The 16357-nt window shown below is 37.7% G+C and overlaps 4 protein-coding genes across 8 annotated transcripts; all 4 read left to right on the top strand.

Annotated features, from left to right (window-relative positions):
* The first annotated feature begins 27 nt into the window (after positions 1-27).
* On the top strand, positions 28-2556 carry uraha (urate (5-hydroxyiso-) hydrolase a). Of its 3 annotated transcripts, none has more exons than XM_088992618.1 (4): positions 28-539; positions 653-778; positions 1700-1835; positions 2231-2556. In XM_088992618.1, exons 1-4 carry the CDS (start codon positions 133-135, stop codon positions 2318-2320), a joined length of 759 nt encoding a protein of 252 aa, XP_088848744.1. In that variant the 5' UTR covers positions 28-132; the 3' UTR covers positions 2321-2556. The 3 variants fall into 3 exon arrangements, with proteins under 3 accessions (XP_088848744.1, XP_088848747.1, XP_088848745.1); XM_088992621.1 differs by having other exon boundaries at positions 448-539; positions 616-778; XM_088992619.1 differs by having other exon boundaries at positions 527-778.
* Positions 2557-3242: 686 nt separating this feature from the next.
* Positions 3243-6723, top strand: pdcd5 (programmed cell death 5). 2 transcript variants are annotated; one of them, XM_088992626.1, is made up of 6 exons: positions 3255-3428; positions 4207-4247; positions 4758-4819; positions 4940-5031; positions 6172-6243; positions 6395-6723. In XM_088992626.1, exons 1-6 carry the CDS (start codon positions 3363-3365, stop codon positions 6437-6439), a joined length of 378 nt encoding a protein of 125 aa, XP_088848752.1. In that variant the 5' UTR covers positions 3255-3362; the 3' UTR covers positions 6440-6723. The 2 variants fall into 2 exon arrangements, with proteins under 2 accessions (XP_088848753.1, XP_088848752.1); XM_088992627.1 differs by lacking the exon at positions 6172-6243 and having other exon boundaries at positions 3243-3428.
* Positions 6724-7895: 1172 nt separating this feature from the next.
* mvda (mevalonate (diphospho) decarboxylase a) lies at positions 7896-12969 on the top strand. The gene is made up of 10 exons (XM_088992616.1): positions 7896-8069; positions 8185-8255; positions 9890-10004; positions 10105-10251; positions 10324-10523; positions 10640-10714; positions 10963-11181; positions 11514-11629; positions 11752-11860; positions 12132-12969. Exons 1-10 carry the CDS (start codon positions 8000-8002, stop codon positions 12273-12275), a joined length of 1266 nt encoding a protein of 421 aa, XP_088848742.1. The 5' UTR covers positions 7896-7999; the 3' UTR covers positions 12276-12969.
* Positions 12970-13520: 551 nt separating this feature from the next.
* cyba (cytochrome b-245 alpha chain) lies at positions 13521-15818 on the top strand. Of its 2 annotated transcripts, none has more exons than XM_088991320.1 (6): positions 13521-13670; positions 13940-14009; positions 14461-14535; positions 14633-14716; positions 14828-14909; positions 15226-15818. In XM_088991320.1, the coding sequence occupies exons 1-6, from the start codon at positions 13613-13615 to the stop codon at positions 15412-15414; spliced, it is 558 nt and encodes a 185-aa protein (XP_088847446.1). In that variant the 5' UTR covers positions 13521-13612; the 3' UTR covers positions 15415-15818. The 2 variants fall into 2 exon arrangements, with proteins under 2 accessions (XP_088847446.1, XP_088847447.1); XM_088991321.1 differs by having other exon boundaries at positions 13590-13670; positions 13888-14009.
* Positions 15819-16357: the final 539 nt, after the last annotated feature.

Genomic DNA, 16357 nt, shown 5'->3' on the forward strand with positions numbered 1-16357 from the left:
AAGACAAATTGAACAAAGACTCACTGAGACTAAGACTGAAAGGGGGTTTCATTCAATAAAACACAACTTTAGATTAAACCTTTAGCCAAAAGTGCATCCGAAATCCATTTAACAACCCAGAGAGCACAACATATGAGATCTCGTGTCACCCATTGCGTTGTCATCCCGAAGGAATGTGGTAATTCATCGGCTCTCAGGAAGACGTTGGTTATGTTTTGTTTGTCAAAAAAATGGATTGATGGATTTTTTAAGCCATTTTATCCACTTTCAGAACATACTGTAAACGCACCACACACTAAACAAAAAGGTAAGCCTATAATTAGATATTTGTGCTCTTCACGTGGTTCACCAACAGAACGCCCCACTTTGAAAGATTCCGACAATGTACAAAGTGCTACAAGTAAATATGAGGAGGAGTTTACTTCTCGCACAACCAGTTCGTTGCTGGCGAATGACAACCTGGGATTGTGTTCATCACCGCACGAGGGCAAACAGGCGATACCAACTCCAGAGACACATCCCCCCCCCTTCAAAATAAGGTGTGCTTCACAAAATATACTTTTTGACACTATTTGCAAAACGATTACATTTTTAACGTATTTGGAGCATTTCAAGTCTACTGAACTAGGAACGTGATTATCTGGTTGATCAGAGCAATGGCGAGTCCTCTTACCACACATGTGCTGAACACTTCCAAGGGGATTCCCGGGGCCAATATTGCCCTCAGCCTACATCGACTTGACCACTCAACTGAGACCTGGCTGTTGATTAACGCAGGGTAAAATATCAATTCATCCATTTTCTAATCCTCACTCGGGTTGCAAGCGAGCAGGAGCCTGTTCAGGTGATTTTGGGCAAGAGGAGTGGGTGCGAGTTACCAGCCAATCACAGCTGTTGTCATCTTCCTACCTTGCCCCACGAGTCGGAAGTGGAATTGAAATGTTTGTCTGTTTAAGCTCCCAGCAAAACTTGTATTCCTGCAGTTTCAAATTGTGTAACATCCATAGTTATATTAAGGTTTTAATTTTTAATTTGAATTAATTTTGAATTTCAAATTGTGGTTTGAAACTAAAGTTGGGGTTTTAAATTGGGATTTCAAACGAGGTCTAAGGTTTTCATTGAGGGATCTGATTTAGGTTCAAACTATGGTTTCAAATACAGTTTAGATTTCAAAGTAGGATTTAGAAGTCAGGATTAGGGTTTCAAATCATGCAGTTAAACTACAGTAATGGATTCAAACTTGGTTCAGTGTTTCAAACCAGGAATATGGAGATTCTGGGGCTAAGAAGATAACACTAGTGCGCACACACACACTCAAAACTCATCCTCACACCACAAACAAAACTTTTTAGCAATTGCATTATACTGAAGGCAGAGTTGGATGCACCAAAGTGACACTATATATCTAATCAATAACAAAAACAAATTAGGCACAAATTGATGACATATTTATTTTCAAATCAAATCAATATTGGCGTGTGTCCAGAAAATGTAGTGGCTTTGTGCACATACAGGATGTACAGTAGAAATAAAATAACCTGCAATAAAATAAAATCTATTATTGAATTGAGAAGACATGATGAGCTACAAAGAAATGGACATTCATTTTATTTGTAAATGTTTTGAAGTTGGTAGTAAAGTTGAAAGCAGGCTATCCCTTAATGAAATATAACATTATTTTGTAACTTTTTTGAAACAGGCACACAAATGCTGATGGGCGTTTCCCTGGACTCATCACAAAAGAGGAATTTCTGTGTGGTGTTTATAAATTGCGATTTGAAACCGCTCGGTATTGGCAAAGTATGGGTGAGCCCTCCTTTTACCCATATGCTGAGGTGAGACTTGCTTTTCAATTAATACATGTTGAATATCTTATTGCTTTCGTTCTTTTCAAGGATGTAAGAGACTTATTACTAGGAGGCATAAATATCTTCGTTTTTTTGCAATTTTTACCACATTTCTTCTGCAGTAAATCCATAGTCATCATTACTGACTGTTTTATTATTATTATTATTATTATTATTATTATTATTATTATTATTATTATTATTATTATTATTAGTAGTAGTAGTAGTAGTAGTAGTAGTAGTAGTAGTAGTAGTAGTAGTAGTAGTAGTAGTAGTAGTAGTAGTAGTAGTAGTAGTAGTAGTAGTAGTAGTAGTAGTATTAGTATTAGTATTATTATACAAACCGTGGCATTTGAATACATTTGTATTGTGTTTTGTTTCAGATTGTCTTCACAATAAGCGAGCCAGACCAAAAGTACCACATACCACTGCTCTTAAGTCAGTTTTCGTATAGTACGTACAGAGGGAGCTAAAGTCCAGGTGGCTTTCTCTTTCTCCGAAATATTCAGCTCATTTGACTGACATGTGTTCTATTGGCATTCAACACAAATATGCCAAACCTACTTGTACTCATCCCAAGAAGAGTGTGTCACAATCAGTATTAATTTTTTGAAACTAAATTCTGTATTGATGCATTTAGGTGTCATAATTTAAATCCACTTCATGTATGTTTTCGATTGTGAATCGGATTATTAAACACGGTACTGTACATGCAGTCTATTATGTCTTCCTTTGTTAGCCGAATGATTGACACAATGTATATGTACACCGAAATGTGAGACCCCTAAAATAACGAGGAAAACAAATCTGCAGGTGTGTGCTTGCTGCTCTTGCATTTGATGTCTTCAAATGTGTTCTTTTATGGCAACATTTTCAACCCATGAGGGTGTCCATGTATGATCCAATGAGACCTAATGTGCAAACTGGCTGCTCAAATTTACAAGGAGTCGCCGACCAGGAACTTCAAGAAAATGTCCCTACTTGCATGTCATTCCGCAGTTTTAGGGCGCTTGCTGTCCACACGTGCACAAGGACAATCGCTTGTATGTAGTGAACATTTCATCGAACAATTGTTTCCAGTTCTGAAAGGGACATGCTTCAAAGGTAACAAAAATGCCCCGTGACTATTTTGAATGAGGTTGGTTCAATCTACTCCAAATTTAATTTTAAAAGTTACAATTGGTCTAGAAAAAAAGAACTGACACGGTACCAACATTTTAATTTAGCCTGTAATATATCTTTATTTTTATTGCACTATCCTCGTTAATTTGTCCACGCGAGTAAATTGATGTAACTTTGTCGGCTCCAGTCTGCCCGGTACCCTCGACAATCTAAAAAGAGAAGAAACGGATGGATAAGTGGAGTTCTCTGTTCGATAGCTTTAGTCTGTAGTTCATCGGTTCTCGGTGTTGATTACACTCCCCTGAGCTAGCCAGGGCCTGGCCCACAATGCGATTGTAGTGTGTACACAGTTTTATAATTTCTTACAATTTTCAGTCTACGCGGCCAAAAACCATGGCGGACGACGAGTTAGAGGCAATTAGACGGCAAAGAATGGCAGAACTCCAAGCAAAGCACGGGGTAAGAACCAAATTGTGTTTTGGAAGCGCGTTAGCTCCCTAAAAAGGAGATGCTGAGAACACAAAGCTCGTTTGACTGAAGATTTCTTTCATCTCGATTGTAGTAATTCTGAGCTATAACGTCGCCAATATGTGATACAATAAAGTGAAACAGACTCAAAATGCACGTCAATTGTAATAAGCGATGTTTACGATATGATAGTACTCAGTGAATCTTTAGTTGCTAGCTAGATTGCTGTCAACATGACAGTGCACACCCCTCCATACTCACCCTGGGACTGTAACTTGAACTGCTAATAGAGTCTTGCATTTTACCAGTAAATGTACGACTGCCTAACACAACATAGAAGGCCAAACACTGTTTAAAAATGCAAGCTTGTAGCATTGAATTGGATGGATCATAACCAGATTGAAGAGCTCCTTTGTTTTTTTCTCCATTTTTTTCTCCATTCTGTCGCATAAACGTGTAATACGCAACTTCTGATGCACTCCCGCTTTGGATATAAATTCTGTTTTAAAATCAAATGACCAGCATATAACCATGCATTATACGTTCCTGAATTAATACAGCACCGAATCTAAATAAGTTTTTAACGTGCCATTGCACCTAATTAGAGGTACAGTCGATGTCCAACGCCTGTAAATACTTCTATCTAATGCCTGTGTTTATAGCTTGACTCAGCACTACAGTAAATTGTAAACAAAATATGTAGTGTCAACTGTATTTTCATCTTCTACGCTGAATGCTTAAATAGTAATTATGTGCTATGTTGCTTCAGAATTCTGCAAAGAATCAGCAAGGAGAGGAGGCAAAACAAAGGTGACATAATATAGATTCCCTTACAGTGAATGCTATAACCAATCAAAATTACGGAGGAGTAAAAGGGAAACTGAAAATGAAGAAATAACTGCTTGTCAAGCTCAAGATGCCAACACAAACCCAAACGATGTGAGCTGTCTCCACTAGACATCCCATGTTTTATTGCCGAAAATCATACCACATTTATTCAAAACCCAAGATAGATGATTTAGCAAACCTAACAAAAGTAGAGATTTTAGTGCAATTGCATTGTCGGGATTCTATATTTGTGAAGCCTGCTCAATTAGAAGCAAAATGTCTTCAAAGACAAGAGCAGTGCAATCGTGACTGATTCATACCCCAAGAATTGTTTTCTTTTTGCCTCTAATACTCCTCCGCAATAGAGTTCACATTTGAGTCTGTGTTATCTAATAAATAATTGTGGAATGGTAACATTCTTTTAAGATTTTAATTCCAAAATATGATTTTTTTTTCTTATATGGTTAAACAAATGAAGTGTTTGATTCACAGAGAGACAGAGATGAGGAACTCCATATTATCCCAAGTTCTAGACCAGTCTGCCCGTGCCAGGTGTAAGTCTTTTCCATAAACTAATAACACAAGTAGCTGTGCTCGCCTCTTTGTGTTGATGATATAGCCTTTTGAGTCTCACTCATGACTCTGTTTTTATTTTTCACCCACTTTCCCTACAGTGAACGGGCTTGCTTTGGTAAAGCCGGAGAAAGTACGTTCAGTTGAAGATTATCTCATTCAAATGGCGCAGTATGGTTCCCTAGCAGGGAAGGTACGTGAATGACCTCAAGCTTGAAATATATTTCTATTTATTGTGATTATTTTATTGCTAGCCAGCATAAAAGTATATCCAAATCTGGTCAAATTATTTTTTTTAACAATTACAGTAAAGTCTCGTTATATCGATATCGGATATATCGATAGTCCGGTTATATCGATATTTTTTCAGACTCCCGAGAATATCGATATAACGAGACTTTACTGTAATGCTTTTGTTCAGTGCTGGGCAAGATGGACAGTATCTTCCATTATGACACAGGCTATTTTATATTATGATGATCAGAAACCATTTTGGAGACATTTTCCATTATTCTATTAAAAAAAACAGATTGCTCGAGCTGCTGGCACCTATGGCATCTAACTTCTAACTGGGCAGAAGGTGCATTACACCCTGAACTGGTTGTCAACCATTCACACCCACATCCACACCTTCACTGAGTTGGAAGTGATCCCACACGCACATAAGCCAGGCGAGCGTACCGCTACACCACCAGTGACTGAGATGAAATTGATTAAAACCTTGTTCTTTATCAATTTTCCCCAATAACTTTCTGTCCCCTTAACCTTCACATTGCGGATGACAACTGCATGGGCGATGATGTTAATTGCTGAATTTGATGTTCAGCATGCCACCTGCAGGCTGGCTGCTCTATTATCAAAGCACAGTAAGCGAAAGCTTCTGTCCATCAACCCAAACTGCCGATGTCATTTGTCTTTGCTGTTTGACGTAATCCAACATCTGAGATAGGCTCCAGCACCCCCCGCGACCCTAATGAGGAATAAGCGTTACGGAAAATGGATGGATGGATGGTTGGATGGATGGGTAATCCAACATAAGAAACATAAAAAGAGGACGCGTACAATTTTCGCGACATCAATCGTCATATTGCCCAGCTCTACCCTTGAGGGTATGGGATTTTTACAATATTTGTCATGCTTTTGATGAAGGGAACGGTCAGCCCGAAGTTTCCTCACATCATGTCATGTTGTATTTTTTTCTCATAACAGATTACTCCACATTCCACAATATATTCTTATCTTTTGCTGATCTTTCCCCAGAATTAATCAACTTGGTTACGGACGCTAATACAACTGTGTTGTAAATTAAATTATTTATTTCTTCTTTTTCTAGATTTCTGATTCGGGCTTGGTTGAAATCCTAGAAAAAGTCAGCAAGCAAACAGAGAAAAAAACAACAGTCACAGTACGTTCCACTAATAGTTGACATACATATATATATATATATATATATATATATATATATATATATATATATATATATATATATATATATATATATATATATATATATATATATATATATATATATATATATATATATTTTTTATTTGCAGTTCAATAGGCGGAGGGTGATGGATTCAGATGAGGAAGAAGATTAACTCAGTGGAACTGTTGAATGCACCAGAAAGTAAAGGCAATGTATTTCACAGGAACTTTTTGACCCTTGTGTTCCCGCAAACACCCTGAATTGCCGCACTTCCAATCGCCTCTCTTTTGAAATTACACTGAAGAAGGGGAGAACAATGAGATGAAATTGACGAAATTGTTTGAGAGGTGTTTGATAGAATGCACACTGTGTCAAATATGTTTGCTTGCGGTTTCATTTCACAATTGTGTTACTCCTTTTGTATTCTTGAAAATACATGACTGTTTTACTCTCCTGCTCAGTCTTCATGAGTTTTTCTTAGCGGTTATGGAATCGTTGAAAAAAGCAAAACAAAACAGCAGATTATGTGTATTTACATTACAACTAATTATTCTCTTACCTGGCCCAGAAATATTGATTTTCTTTTTTACAATCATGTTTAACACATGTTTGCACAAAATAAAAACTACAGTAAAGTCTCGTTATATCGATATCGGTTATATCGATAGTACCGCTTATTACGATACTATTTCTATTAACGCAAGGAGAAAATTACATGCACGCAGGGTCGGATATATCGATAGTCCCGGTTATATCGATATTTTTTCGGACTCCCGAGAATATCGATATAACGAGACTTTACTGTACTTTAAAAATGCCTATTTCTGCATTGTGCGAGCAGGTTAATGGAACATTACAACATTTCCAGAGTTGTGATTATGAGCCTGAATGTTTGTTTGTATATGTGCGCCTTGCAATTGGCTGGCAATCAGTCCCCTGCCTGCTTCCCGAATACAGCTTGGATCGGCTCCAGCACGGCCATGAGGATAAGCAGATTTGAAAATGGATGGGTGAATAATTGTCAGAAATTATTGGCATAGCAATATCTGAGACATAATGTGTGTAGGCATATTGTACAGTGGTGGGATGTTTTCACAATGAATAAAATGCGGCAAAATTAGTATAAATTCAATTGATTTGTAATTTGAGACAATGTACTGTTTTTTTCTGTACAAAACGTGGTGCATACAATATACAAACTATATTAATATAACGCCAATGTTGATCAGAGTTGTATGGCTTGTAACTTGTAGTACAATCATCCAAGTTAATATCAGAATCATCTTTATTGCCAAGTATGTAGAACACGCTGTCACGCTATCTCTTTATTGTGAGAGTGGCTGTTGTTTGTCTTTGTGTGCCCTGCGATTGGATGGCAACCAATTCAGGGTGTCCCCTGCCTAGTGCCCGAAGACGGCTGGGATAGGGTTCAGCGCACACCGCGACCCTACTGCGGAATAAGTCATTCATTTATAGTAAATGCGGTGGGTAGATAGATGGGCCGTTTACACACCAGTGTGGCCAGATAATCTCCCATTGGCCACCGATCTTTCTGCGTCAGAAGAATAATTCTGATTGGATACACGTTTAGTCACGTGTTCAACAGTAACCAATCAGAAACATGATCATGGTGGATCCGTGTTGGCAGTCATGTCAATTTCGCAAACTTTGCTGCTAAACGCTTTTTAAAACAGAAGGATCTTAACAAACATCGATTTGCAGAAATAGAAATATGACCGAGGATAGCATGGAGAAGAGACACACATGCACAGCTCCCGTGAATATTGCGGTTGTTAAATACTGTAAGTACATTGACTCACTTAGAAAAAAAATCAGCTAATTCTACATTGTACTTTTAATTTTACGGATTGTGTAGTACTATCGATATTTTAGCAATCGATAAAATTATGTTTTCAGGGGGAAAGAGAGACGAGGACCTAATTCTACCCATTAATTCATCGTTGAGTGTAACGCTTCATCAAGATCAGGTAAAAACAAAATAAACAAAGCAACCATTAAAATATACAGTACGTAGATTGAATAAACATTTTCTAGACTTTGATTTCAAGGCAGTCAAACAAATCTCACATACAGGCATTAAAAATATAAACTGTCAAGCTGCTACATTTAGACATTAATACTTATTTTCATGTTAGTCCGAGAAGTAGACACGTGAAATCGCGTATGTAACTGCAGGTTCGTGATGTTTACAAGACATAGCATTATACATTTTGTCGGCCCAAATGTTGACGCAAATTTGAGGTGGCCCAGTGGGCTTCGCAGACAAGTCTTCTTTTCCTTTCGGCTTTTCCCTTCAAGGGGGTCGCCACAGCGAATCAGTAACCTCCATCTTCAGAGGTATGATACGCATGTTTGTTTTGGCAAGTGTTTCCATAAAATGTGAGATATATATATAATGATTAATTGCAGTGACGTGCGGTGAGGTTCATGGCTGGTGAGGCACTGATGTCATCACAGTCAGATTTACAAACATGAACTCTACAGAGTAGCTTATTCACCATTTGATTGGCAACAGTTAACGTGTTTTGTTTAAAATGTCATGTCAGCATTCTTTATATAAACTGTAGCATAGAAAAAAAGAACTAAAAAAACGTTATCGTGTTAACTTTACTGATATATGAAGTCCATCCACCGCTCCTTCTGAAGAAAGGCATCCATAATAATAATAATAATACATTTTATTTCAAGCGCCTTTCAAAACACCCAAGGACACTTTACAATAAAAACAATAAAACAAAGCGCATAACAATAAAACCATAAGTAAAATGATACATAATAAAATAGCAGATAGAACTATACATTGAAAGCAAACAAGTATACCTTCTTTGTAGAAGCCTTCCTTATCTTTCTGTGCATTTCAAGTGTCTCCATTTCTTTCAATTTAGACATGTAATCCTCCATTCTGAAAATAAGGCCAAGCAACACGAAAAACTAGATGGCTAGATGGTTGCACTTAACTTGCTAACTGTTTACTCTAGCTTGCTCTCACTAATTCTATTATTCTGCAGCCGAGGAAACGCAAGAAGAATCTCTGTAACCACCAGCGCCCCCTGTCATGAGGCAGGAGAACTGTGTGCCTCACCTATGCGCACAGTTTTGATAAAAATAAAATAAACACTGTAGTACAAGTTTATAATGTGAAGTGACTCTACATTATATAGAGCAGCTAAACTGTAGAAATTTAGTTCATATACTAAAATTTTTTGAACACTTTAATAGCGATATGCAGAGGGACAGCAATGCAGTCTCACTGCAGAGCTAGCCAGCACAGTTAGCATAGTCATTGCGCAATCCATGGTGAGGCTCAGCCGGCTGCTGCCTCACCGCTCGATCGTCTCTATTTAGTATTTGGAAGGGAAATGTGAAAATTCAGCGATTTTGAAAAAAAATCCAAAAATTGTGAATTTAAATGGAAAAGAACTTTAAAGTACAAATCACTAAATAAATATAACTGTTTAATTTATTTTTTCATTTGATATTTCCATGAGTGCACGTCACTGATTAATTGTGTTAGTTGTTGACAACTGTAATGTTAACTTTACCTGAGATGGTTGTCGAATACATTTCTTAAACAATTATGTATTTTATTTTTCATCTTCAGTTGAAAACAACCACAACAGTTGCCACCAGCAAGTCTTTTGAAGAAGATCGACTGTGGCTCAACGGCAAGGAGGAAGATATCAACCATCCAAGACTACAGTCCTGTCTAAGAGAGAGTGTGAATTTTTTTAACTACTGGACTTACTAATATAATACAGTAAAAGCATATCTGAATACAATGAAGGATTCTTACATCAGTTTGTCCTGTGTCCGTAGTTCGACGTCTTGCGAGGAAAAGACGGAATGATGATGGCCCCGGTTCGGATTCAACTTCTTTGTCTTACAAAGTTCACATCTGTTCCATCAACAATTTCCCCACTGCTGCTGGACTCGCTTCATCTGCAGCAGGATTTGCTTGTTTAGGTGGGTTGCCAAATTGCATTCAACACCACTGATATTTAAAACTCTTTACACAGTTTCTCCGCTTTTTTCCAGTATACACACTGGCCCAAGCGTTCGGTGTAGAAGGGGAATTGTCCGGAATTGCTCGTCAAGGTTCAGGCAGTGCGTGCAGAAGTATCTACGGGGGATTTGTGCAGTGGCTCATGGGCCATCAGAGTGACGGCAAAGATAGTCTTGCCCTGCAGGTGGAGCCAGAGACGCATTGGCCTGAGCTGAGAATACTTGTGCTTGTGGTATGTATGTGGGACTACAGTACGTATTGTATTTTGCAAGAGGTTGAAAAGGTGAGGGTTTGTGCAACAATACAAGTTACGCCATTTAAAGACGATCATCTGCATTTGTTTGACAGGCCAGTGCTGAGCGGAAACATGTAGGCAGCACCTCTGGCATGCAAATTAGTGTGCAAACAAGTCATCTTTTAAAGGTATTATTTTTAACCTCAGCAAACATCCATATTTCTATACTTGAACAAGCAGTAAAAGGTTCTGTTTGATGCAGTACTCAATGAGTGGGGGGGAGGCGTGAACACAAAAAATGTGAAGGTTGGCATTGTGACTGACCTGTCCTGGACTGGCTAAACTCAGTTTACCCTTGATGGTCAATATGCGACAGAGATAACACATTGGATTATCATGCAAAATTAAATAATCTATCAAATTCTGTGTTTTTTAGCATCGAGCCGAGTCTGTCGTCCCGGGCCGTATGGTGGAGATGATTAAAGCAGTGCGCAGGAAAGACTTCACTGCATTCGCTGAACTCACCATGAAGGACAGTAACCAGTTTCATGCCACTTGCTTGGACACCTACCCTCCTATTTTCTACCTCAACAGCGTATCTCATCAAGTTATCAATCTGGTACATCGATACAACAGCCATTACGGGCAGACAAGGGTGAGTAACACAGCCGTCGGCCATCCTCCAAAGGAACGTCATCAAACTTAAGGCAAGCGATGGAACTCAGTTTTAACACAGAGTACATTTTTTTTTATTTTTGCTTTTAGTTTGCTAAAACGTGAATACAATTCAATGAAAGTATAAAACTCATCAGTAATTTTGATGGCTGCTGTTGCCAAATACCCCACTTGCCTAACTTCCTTGTCGTCACTATTCGGAGGGTGTGTGTATGTGCATGTTTTGTGCAGCTCTATTTTCTGACACTATGTGATGAAGATGTGAAACTTGTGTGGTGTTCATAATATGTGATAGTCTGTGTATTCCTGTAGGTAGCCTACACGTTTGATGCAGGGCCCAATGCTGTGATATTCACTTTAGAGCAGTACATTTCTGACTTTATCCAAGCAGTCCAATATTTCTTCCCTCCATTGAACAACGGTGGCGAGTGAGTAGACCATTGTCAATTATTATATACCTACTTTAAATGATATTTGTGTTTAATATTAATGACAATTGTATTGCCGTTTATGCCATTCGGAGTGTGTCCTGTAACTTCCTTTTGTGTAGGTTTATAAAAGGTCTTCCAGTTCCTCATGCAGATCTTTCTGAGGAATTGAAACAGGCTATTGGATTGGAGCCCATGCCTAAAGGAATTTGCTACATTATCAGCACGAAGGTATATATGTACACACATATAACCAAGTCACACCACACCCATTGTCACTCTATTTGTTGGTTGAAATTCCAAAGCTAAATGTGAGGATGATATCAAAACATACCATAGAAGTGATTTGGTCACATTTGTTTTGTATTTTTTTTTTGTCAACAAAAATTTACTGAAGCCACTGAAGTCACAAATTGTGATATTAAATATCAAAACATCGACACTAACCCTATAGATTCATTTCTTTTCCTGCATGACATAACTTGTTTTTCCTGTTTCAAAGGCTGGCCCAGGTCCTTGTGTTGTGACGGATCCCACACAACATCTGCTTGCACCTGATGGATTACCCAAAAACATTGTTAAACTGGATTCACACAACAGAGACAGGCATAAAAACGGTTTTGAAGATATCACCGCAACTCAATAATGTGATCGTTGCCAGATTACAATTTTGATGTTTTGCCTTCTGTTAGAAATGTCTTTTATTTTAAACTGTTGCGTGTGGTCTTTTTCGATTGTAGTAATTTAAAATTTTGAATACTGATCATGAGTAATGTCAGATATGCTATGATTGAAAATAAAACTCAGTTTTAGTTCATTTTAACAAGCCATTAAATCAGAAAAATGTGTACTGTATAAGCAATCGTATCAAATTTTATATGATTATACAGTATAATCTACAGTACTAAAATCTGATCATGGCATTGAAGACAATGTCTTAGACTGAAATTAAGGACATTATTGTACAAATGTCTTGCATACATTGCCATTGCTAAATGGATCACATATAGTAGCTACGGATGTTTATAACTGCTGTCTGTGACTATTTTATTGCTCCTATATGATAGTTGTCCATGTACAGACTTAGTATGCAGCTTTGTCTGTTTGAAAGTGCTCTATAAATAAGGTTCAGTTGAGTTATTCTGTAGTTCAGATGATTTCTGGTTTTATTTAAAGTTGTGGATCGGATGCTCGCAAAGGTGGCAGTGTTAATTTGTACATTTTGAACAGAAACAGCCGCAATAAAAACCCGGGTGTCTTCAGTACTGAAATAAATGACTTGAAAAAAAAAATCATGACACTAAATTAAAAGAAATGATAATCAAGTATATGCCTGCCTTTGTTTTATATATATATATATATATATATATATATATAAAACCTGCCATTTTGACAAAAAAACTGATTTTGACTTCCCCTTATTGTCATATAGAGGACCCGAGCTGAAATGGGGACAGACACCACCCATGGTGAGACGAGGATTTTATATATATATATTGTGCCCCTAGTTGGACACCCACTGGTTTTGGACAAAATTACCCCAAGTTACAATTACACAGCATGTTACAAGCTGTTTCTGTTTAATTATTGTTCAGGATACTTATCTCTAACCATCAATCCGATTGGTTTTTTTTCTTACATATTTGTGGCAAATTTGTTATAATAAAAACAAAAAAAAACAGTTTATTACCACTGAAGGACATTTTTTTAACCGCCATTTCCTTTTCGTGTTAGTAGAAGGACCACAATAAAACATTTTCATTATGATCATTTGCATTATTTTTGAGTAAAATACATTTTTTATTCACGAAAAGGACATTCACGGACATGAATGCATAACAGTATATGATGACGTCAAACTGAAAATGACGTATAGGGGGCGTGTCCCAGGTAGGCTTGAACCCTTTTTTATTCCTTGCTGCCTGTGTTCACATTTCAAATCAGAAAAAAACATTTCCTCGTTGAGTGTGCATCGAAGGCAACATGGGGAAGATCGAGTGGGCTATGTGGGCCAATGAGCAGGCTCTGGCTGCTGGACTCAGTAAGTTCAGCTACTTTCTCATCAAATTTATCTTTTTTTTTTTTCATTTGATATTTATTTTTTATTCATGCGGATATAATACGAGGGGCCATTCTTTTGTTAATTTCTCTCCTAATTTTCTGATTTAATTTTGTTAATTTTGGAATAACATAGTATTTCCAGTATTTTTTTACTTAATTCTAATCAATGTTACTCAAGTTTTCATCTGTTTTTGTAGATTAATGAGTGGGCTGGAATGTGATAAGCATCTTCATACTTCCTTCTTGCAGTTCTCTTGACTGGAGGCATTGTAGGGGTGGCAGGAATGTTCAGAGGGTGGCAGTTTGCTGCTTATGCTGTGTATCCTTTACAATTTCATTAAGAACCTTTATCATCAAGGTATTTCACTCACTTTGTCGCTTTGTGAAAATGTTTATTTTCTAAACCGGGAGCGTCCTCAGCGGTTTTAATCTAAAATATGTTTGCTTGTTACTTGGACAACCCACTCCTGTATTTCTATAGCAAATCTATGTATTGTAAAGTGACCTTGAGAGTTTTTTGAAAGGCGCTTAGAAATGAAATGTATTACTATTATTGCTATGCTGCTGCAGAAATATAATAAAATGTTGATTAACTACTGTTATCCGTTTAAGGAAGTCACAGGTTTGTAGACATATACTCTCTGTCCTCTTTATTTTACTTCTTTAATAATGTCAGATTCTGTGGAAGGAAGTCCTCGTGGCTTCATTCCATTGTAATGATACATGTTGGCAAATGTGGATGTTAGCAAAGCCTTGACAGCGTTGCACAGTGCTGCTGGCCTCTTTGTGTGTTTGCTGGAATACCCGAGAAGCAGAAGGGCAAAAGGCACTGGTGTGGAACGAAAGTAAGTGATGCCATAGCATCAATCGATCAATCCATCACATTTAGGTCGAAATTTAGGATTGGTTGATGCTCATTCTCTCCTAATGTTCTGATTTCAGGTGGCAGTACGGTTTGACTGTGTGTGTGAAGGCTTTCGGGCCTCTGACAAGGAACTACTATGCCAGAGCCTTTTTACATGCTGCGTGAGTTGAACAACATAGTAACTTTCCTTCGCTTAACAGCATTCCTTTCATAAATACTTCTCTATTGTGTTGTTACATCGACCAAAATAATGACTTCCGTCTATTTCCCAGGCTTTGTATTCCTGCTGGGTTTATACTTGCTACTGTCCTAGGATGTGTCTGCCTTGCTATCGCCAGCCTCATTTACCTCTCAGTAAGTCAAATATCGCGACAGTATTTTTACATTTTCTTCAGCCCAAGCAGGAAGTTGGTGGAAACGGTTACAAGGAAGAGATTCTTTCATTACTGGCACGGCTCTTGAGCCATAGACGATTTCTGCATAGTTGAAATCTAACCAGGAAGAGGTGCGGCTGAGTTTTTTTTTTGCCATTTGCTGACAAAGTGCCTCATGGCCCTGCTTTTTGAGGTTATGTTTGCAATTGATCCACAACAAAACAAAATAAACTTAACATCTACTTTGGTTCTTAACATTTATTTATGTATTTCTATCCGATCTCTTGCTCTTTCAGGCGGCCATCCATGGGGAACACTGGGAACCCATTCTCCCAAGGGTGGAAGTTAGAAGGCCAGCTCCAAGCATCAAGAATCCTCCCCAGAATCCTCCACCAAGACCTCCAGCAGAGATGCGTAGGAAAAATATTGATGACTTGGAAGGCGCCTCCTACGACAACCCCATGGCTGTCATTGATGAGAAGTAACCTGACTGGTTTCCTGTTCTCCATCCTGTGGTTTTGCTGAAATGCTTACAGAGGTTCCATGAACCTATTGACTCCTGGTAAAACTGTTCCATTAATCGGTGAGAGAGTGAATGTTACTTGTTGGGGGAGTGAAATGTCACAATGCTTACATTACAGCTGCTAAATGGATCACATATAACAACTACAGATGTTTAAATACTGTCTACGCTTGTGATTTTTCTTTTTATGATCCCTCAGCCTTACCTATATATTCCAGTGGATGCAAAGCTATATACCATATATAGCTTTGCATCCACTGGAATGTAGTTGCACACACCCATGGATGTTCTGTTCCTCAACAATTTGTTTGTACTATAGTTTTCTCGGCATGATGTAAATAAAACATTATTTTTGTCAGGTCTACATTTCAACGTGTCTTAATTCTCATTTGAAACATGAGGTTATTTAAGTAAGGTAAGGCAGCTTCCCTTTTTGCAATCACCCTGAATTTCATTATCTTGAAATTTCCCGTCCTTTGTGTTTCCTGTGTTTTTTCCCGACACGGACACTATGACATCAGATTACATTCATAGCAAGCAAAATGTCAAATTAATATATTGTTCTACCTGGTAAAGTGTTGCACACTCTATTTACATGTTTTTCTTTCTCTCTTTTATTTATTTAATATTTATTTTGGTGAGGTCAAAAGTCGCATCTGTGTGGAAACATGATGAGACTTTGACTTCCTCGTTTTAATGTGGTGAAATCCTCAAAAACACAAACCACAACAGCAATTTACAGCAAGAGATTTAAAATGTATACAGACAGATGTTCAAATTTGATTTTTTTCATAACACAGAAATCATTTCAAAACCACCTTTAATGTTGCCCAGAATCCATAAAACTCTAGTGGACTTTTTGCACTTTCAGAATTCGATTGAACGGTCAAACACACAAATATAAA

This window comes from Hippocampus bargibanti, linkage group LG03 (genome assembly GCF_051943395.1).
Source record: "Hippocampus bargibanti isolate YZ-2025 linkage group LG03, ASM5194339v1, whole genome shotgun sequence".
In the NCBI taxonomy this organism is placed as follows: domain Eukaryota; kingdom Metazoa; phylum Chordata; class Actinopteri; order Syngnathiformes; family Syngnathidae; genus Hippocampus; species Hippocampus bargibanti.